The sequence below is a fragment of the Berghia stephanieae genome, chromosome 10 (genome assembly GCF_034508935.2).
Source record: "Berghia stephanieae isolate SIO BIC M18660-M18661 chromosome 10, UCSD_Bste_1.3, whole genome shotgun sequence".
Lineage (NCBI taxonomy): Eukaryota > Metazoa > Mollusca > Gastropoda > Nudibranchia > Aeolidiidae > Berghia > Berghia stephanieae.
The window spans coordinates 35,040,993-35,046,437 of NC_088369.1; the positions used below are offsets into that span (position 1 = coordinate 35,040,993).

Consider the following 5,445-nt stretch of genomic DNA (forward strand, 5'->3'; position numbering starts at 1 on the left):
AATAATTATGTACCATCTTTCTCACAAAAAATTAACAGCTTCAAATTTGACTCTCTCCCTTTTGTAGAAAGAACCCAACCCAAAAAAAATTTTTTAATAGAGCATTTATATAGCGCAATATCCACTAAACATGCTCAAAGTGCTTTGCAAAGGGTCGCTGTCCAACAGCAACACATAAAATGTAGAATGAGACATGATGCCTGATAGGCGATATTACATTTTTTTTTTTCCGACAAAGACAACGCTGTTAACGGTCAGGTACTCATTTTACACCTGAGTGTGGTGAGAGAATATGAGTAAAGAGCCTTTTCCAAGGAGTCAACTATGCGCCGAAGGAAGCTCGGACCCAGGAACTTTATATCCGAAAGCGAGTGTCATACCACAAGACTACATAGCCGCACAGGTGGACAGTAAACCTTACTAGTATCCCTATTATTCTCCTGAACATTTTGTCACCTACTGCTTCAACGTTGTATTATGTCGGGGTGAATTAGGTGCTAAATATTAGATTTTAGTTTAAAATAGTAGATTAGGGTGAAGTTCATTTCTCGAGGAGAATTTATATACTTTTTTTTAATAACATAAACTAGATTTTTTGGGGTTTTTTTTAGCAGTTGACATAATACTAGATTGATACGGTGTGTTTAAAATATTAAAAAAAAAAAACAACTAAAAATCCATGTCTGAATCATTTTCAGAGTCCCATCCACTTGTTTCTATGGCACCGGTTTCAAAATCGACCTCAACATTGTATTCAAAGTCGGGGTCCCCTAACTTCTTTTGATTCTTCTCAAAAGAAGTATTCATTGCAAGTTTCTTCCTCTTCAACGTTTCCTCGTCAACCGTATTCAAATTCTCTTCGGGATTCAAAGTATCCATTTCCTTATTTCGTGCAATGCTTGCCTCCAAACTCAACCCACTGATTTTGTCTTTAACAATCGTTAACAGTCGCTGAAGTTGGAGAGGTGAAAGTAACCTAATAAATTTCGCATGACGAGGATTTTCCTTGAGGTCGTCGCATACTCGTTCAATTCCAGAATGTTTTGTGAAGTTGCGCAGAGGCATGGATCTTCGTCTCATTTTCCCTGACTTCCAGTCCTTGTACGTTATGACCAATGTAGGAGGATTAAAACGAACACCACATTTAAGAAGTTGCAATGTGTCAGCCATTTTGTGAAAATAGAGCTATTATTCTCTGATAGTTTTTATCTTGTTGTTGAAATGAATACAAACACTATTGTCGTACTTTATTCAGGATCCAGTTTCAAAGGCAAAAACATTGTTTCAATGTTTTGTTAGCTGAAAAAAAAAACCAAAAATATGATTTAATGAACAACATTTTTCAATGATCAACAATCAAATGGTACTAAAATTGTGGGCACCTGTGGGAGTACGACAGAGTCAGCTTTCCAGACAAGATTTGGGACATCAGGCGGCCGTTTACTTGCACTGACCGTAAAAAGATAAAAGAGAAAAAGAAACAAACTTCCATTATAGTCTGGAAAGTTCTGTTCCCTGACGCTGACCTTTGCTTATCAATTAGATCACCCCCCTGGGGCACCCTATCCTCTACCCACGCCACACTAACATTTCATTCATACTGCAACCACCATTGAGTACAGACCATACAAGTTATTTTTCATTATATTTTATTTATTTTCCACATTTATTTGTGTATTGTTGTGCTGACGAAGGGTTTGTACCCGAAACGTCCATTGTCTGTTTTGTTCCCATACGAAGCCTTTCCATTTTCACTCTTTCGTTAGTATTTTACGATCACCGGCTTCAGGCAGCCCTTACCGTTTTCTTACTAGAGACCATGCCATCTTTAAGAATGCTGTCATTAATTAAGGATGTTTTGGACTCAAGCAAGCTAAATGGCTTTTACAGATTTTTTTGCTATATAAACTACATGCCTTTAAGCGCAATAACTTCGGCTTCAGACACACTTCATTACAAAATTACACCTGATTCTGATTGTTAATTGCAATAGTATCCACTCCCTTTCATGGACTGGTGAATTAACGGACAGTGAAGTTGACAAAAATACATTGGAGAGGATGCGGCCCCAAGTGGAGGTGAAAGAGGAAGTAGATAATGAAGTAGAAGTTGCGACCAAAATGTCTTCTTATTCAGAAATGTTGCAACAATTGAATACTTTTCGTGTTTTTATGAAATCAGCTGGTCTCACATCTAAATTTGAGGCAATTACAAGAACTGTACAACAGGGCATTGTTTCACATTGTAAGCAAATTTCAAGTTCTGAATCATTTCACTAAAATACGAGGGACCCTCCCCAGTACCAATATTCTTTCCTATGACAAATTTCTCAATGGTTTTCTGATTAAGTGTTTAGAATTTTAATTTTTACCATGAATAATGAAAATAAAAAAATAAAAAAATAAACCCCCCCCCCCCTCCCAAGAAAACAAATCAAAACCAAAAACAAACGAAACCATCTGCGACAAGTGATGATAAATAAATGCAACATCGTGTAGTATTGTGCAATCATGACTAACAGATGAAAATAACATGAAATTTCATTCTTGGAAATCTTTGGATTATGTCTACTTTGAACTAAAGCACTCTTCAGCATTAAACAAGCCTAAGCCATTTCCTGATGTCTGTACTTAAGGGTGGAACGGACTGTATAATTATATATATATTATGAAAGCTAAAAAGTAACTTTGCTTTATCAAAGTGTCTTAATATTAATATGAGAAAACTTATCAGATAAGTGGGTATATTTTTGAGTGATGACAAATGTTATATGTTATTTTATGAAACCAGCATGGCCAAGTGAGGACGAAAACAAGAATTGTATTAATGACTCAATGAAAAGTTTACTTTTAAAAAATTAAATCCTAAGTTAAAAGATATGAGTAAGATAAATTTGAAGAATTTGCTCACAAGATCATTTGCTGTGTAAAAAGATAATGCAAGTACAGGATGATTTCTTTTCTTTGGAAAATCTCGGAATCCTTTTTTTTTCCCATCTTGGATTTCTGTTGTTTTTTTTTTTTCGTTGTTGTTTTTTTCTTATACATATTTATATATTACAAAGCTAATAAAACACTACCTAATAAAGAACAGGAAAGCATATATAACAAATAATAAAGCGAACAGGCAAAAACAAAGTTCTTTGTGTCAGTCACCCTCTCATTTACACATATATTTTACTTTTAACCCCAGCACTGCTATTTTGCTTTTGTGCACACCCTTTATTTAAAATGCCTCTTCTCTTTCCCCCAACACACACACACACACACAGAAAAAACAAACCCAAAAATCAAAACAGTATCCACACATACACACGCACCTATGAACATACCTTCAACTTCCTTACATAGGTAAATAATCTCACTCGACTCTGTTGAAAATGAAAATAAATTGGTCAATCATAATGCAATAAATGTATTTATACGAATACAACCACTAACAAATGATCATGCTATATAGTTTGTCCCCAACTTGACACAGAACATGCTGGTCTCTGACTTTCATGTCATCAAGCAGACGGTGAATGATCACGTATATATTGACATGTTTCTGAGAGTGTGTACAACGAAAAACCTCAATGGCTATATCTTGCCAGTTGTTTGGTATCCATACTCAGGTGCATGGAAGGGTGTTCACCCTTATTTGTAATAGCAGGCGTAAATAACGAAGAAAAACTGTTTTTTTTGAAGCCATAGCTATCAGTTCATAAAATATTTTTTTTGTAATATGATTTATAATTTTTTTGAAATAATAATTTTTGTAATATGATTTATAATTTTTTCTTTTTTAAATGGGCACAGATTACGAGCATGTTCATTAAGCATGTTCTGCAGTTTCTGAATTTAATTTATAATATTTCAAAGTTTACGAAAAGTTTAAAACCTTATGGAATAGAATAAACATTGGGGTATATCATACATCAATTCATTTGTCATTGAATGTGAATAAAATCCATCATTAATCATAATCTTGGCTTAAAAATAACATGATCATGGTATTAATATTGATATTACTATGAAAGAAGGGATATGTGACCCATCTGCTCAAAACAGTATTATGTTGGGTGATTTAGATGCTAATAAGTGATTTTATTAACAAAAGCACGAAGCTTGGGTTTATTACATTCGTTGTAATGAAGACAATAGTGACAAAAACTAAAACTTCACATTTATATATTTAGTCATTTATAAAATCACCTTTTAACAACTGATTAACCCTGAGATAATACTGTTTTGAAATGATAGGTCACATTTTTTTCTTATTCAGAGTCAGTGCAGTCGGGAGCATTGAGGAATTCCAACTGTGCTAAACTAAACCAGGATAATGATTTTATGCACATTGTTTCAACATGAAATAATGAGCCTTTGTCAAAAAAACAAAACAAAACAAAACAAAACATAACTGACTGCACAACATGTCATTCTAATAAACATAACATTGTTGGGAAGGTTGGCGTTTTAAAAATTTTTGTGTATCACAAATCCAACCAAAATATCCCACAGCCACGGCCACCTCCTTCTCAACGTATTCTGAAACAATTATAATTAACAAAAGTGAAAGAAAAAAAAAAACTAAGAACTAAGATGCTTGTTCACCACCTCTCAGGAAGTCCGCGGAGAAGGTAGTTGGAGGAGGTGAGGTTTGAAGAGGAGAGGGGAGGAAGTGGGATGGAAGAAGAAGAAGAAGAAGAAGAAGAAGAAGAAGAAGAAGAAGAAGAAGAAGAAGAAGAAGAAGAAGAAGAAGAAGAAGAAGAAGAAGAAGAAGAAGAAGAAGAAAAAGAAGTAGAAGAAGAAGAAGAAGAAGAAGAAGAAGAAGAAGAAGAAGAAGAAGAAGAAGAAGAAGAAGAAGAAGAAGAAGAAGAAGAAGAAGAAGAAGAAGAAGAAGAAGAAGAAGAAGAAGAAGAAGAAGAAGAAGAAGAAGAAAAAGAAGAAGAAGAAGAAGAAATGAAGAATAAAATCAAGAGACAGAGGCAGTGGAGCAGAAGGAATAAAGTATTAAAGAATGTTTTACCGATGTAAAAAGATGATAATTTCAAATTAAATGTTTTCAAATATTTTGATAATATAAGAAGGCTACAATGTTACAATGTGGAATAACAAAAATTCAAATAATCTAAATGAAAGCTTGCTTAGAAACAACATTCTCTTGAACAATGCATTTTAAGAGTTATGTCCCTTCGTATGTCGACTGGCACCACTATTGTTCAGTTAATTAAATCCGAGAGCTTATACTATAGGATAGGTAAAAGCTCTCTTGTTTAACCATTTGTTAGAGTAAACAAGAAAAATAAGCTGAAATTCAATGCATACAATAAAGATTGTCTTTTATAACAGCGGAATAAGGAGAGAAGAATTTATATTACATGAACGGACATTTTGTCAAAAGATTATGTTACTTACAGTTCATAGACAAACACTTCACATATTCCACAACAGCGTGACTTCC

The 5,445-nt window shown here is 33.9% G+C and overlaps 1 protein-coding gene across 3 annotated transcripts; it reads right to left on the reverse strand.

Annotated features, from left to right (window-relative positions):
• Positions 1-661: 661 nt before the first annotated feature.
• On the reverse strand, positions 662-5,151 carry LOC144956137 (centrosomal protein of 19 kDa-like). 3 transcript variants are annotated; one of them, XM_078886517.1, is made up of 4 exons: positions 5,011-5,151; positions 3,332-3,370; positions 1,383-1,449; positions 662-1,299 (listed from the first exon to the last, which is right to left on the reverse strand). In XM_078886517.1, exon 4 carries the CDS (start codon positions 1,168-1,170, stop codon positions 670-672), a length of 501 nt encoding a protein of 166 aa, XP_078742643.1. In that variant the 5' UTR covers positions 1,171-1,299; positions 1,383-1,449; positions 3,332-3,370; positions 5,011-5,151; the 3' UTR covers positions 662-669. The 3 variants fall into 3 exon arrangements, with proteins under 3 accessions (XP_078742643.1, XP_078742642.1, XP_078742644.1); XM_078886516.1 differs by lacking the exon at positions 1,383-1,449; XM_078886518.1 differs by lacking the exons at positions 1,383-1,449; positions 3,332-3,370 and having other exon boundaries at positions 5,011-5,145.
• Positions 5,152-5,445: the final 294 nt, after the last annotated feature.

What these genes read in the sequence shown, in the direction of transcription:
- LOC144956137 (XM_078886516.1), bottom strand. Translation starts at nt 1,170, where the DNA reads ATGGCTGACACATTGCAACTTCTTAAATGTGGTGTTCGTTTTAATCCT.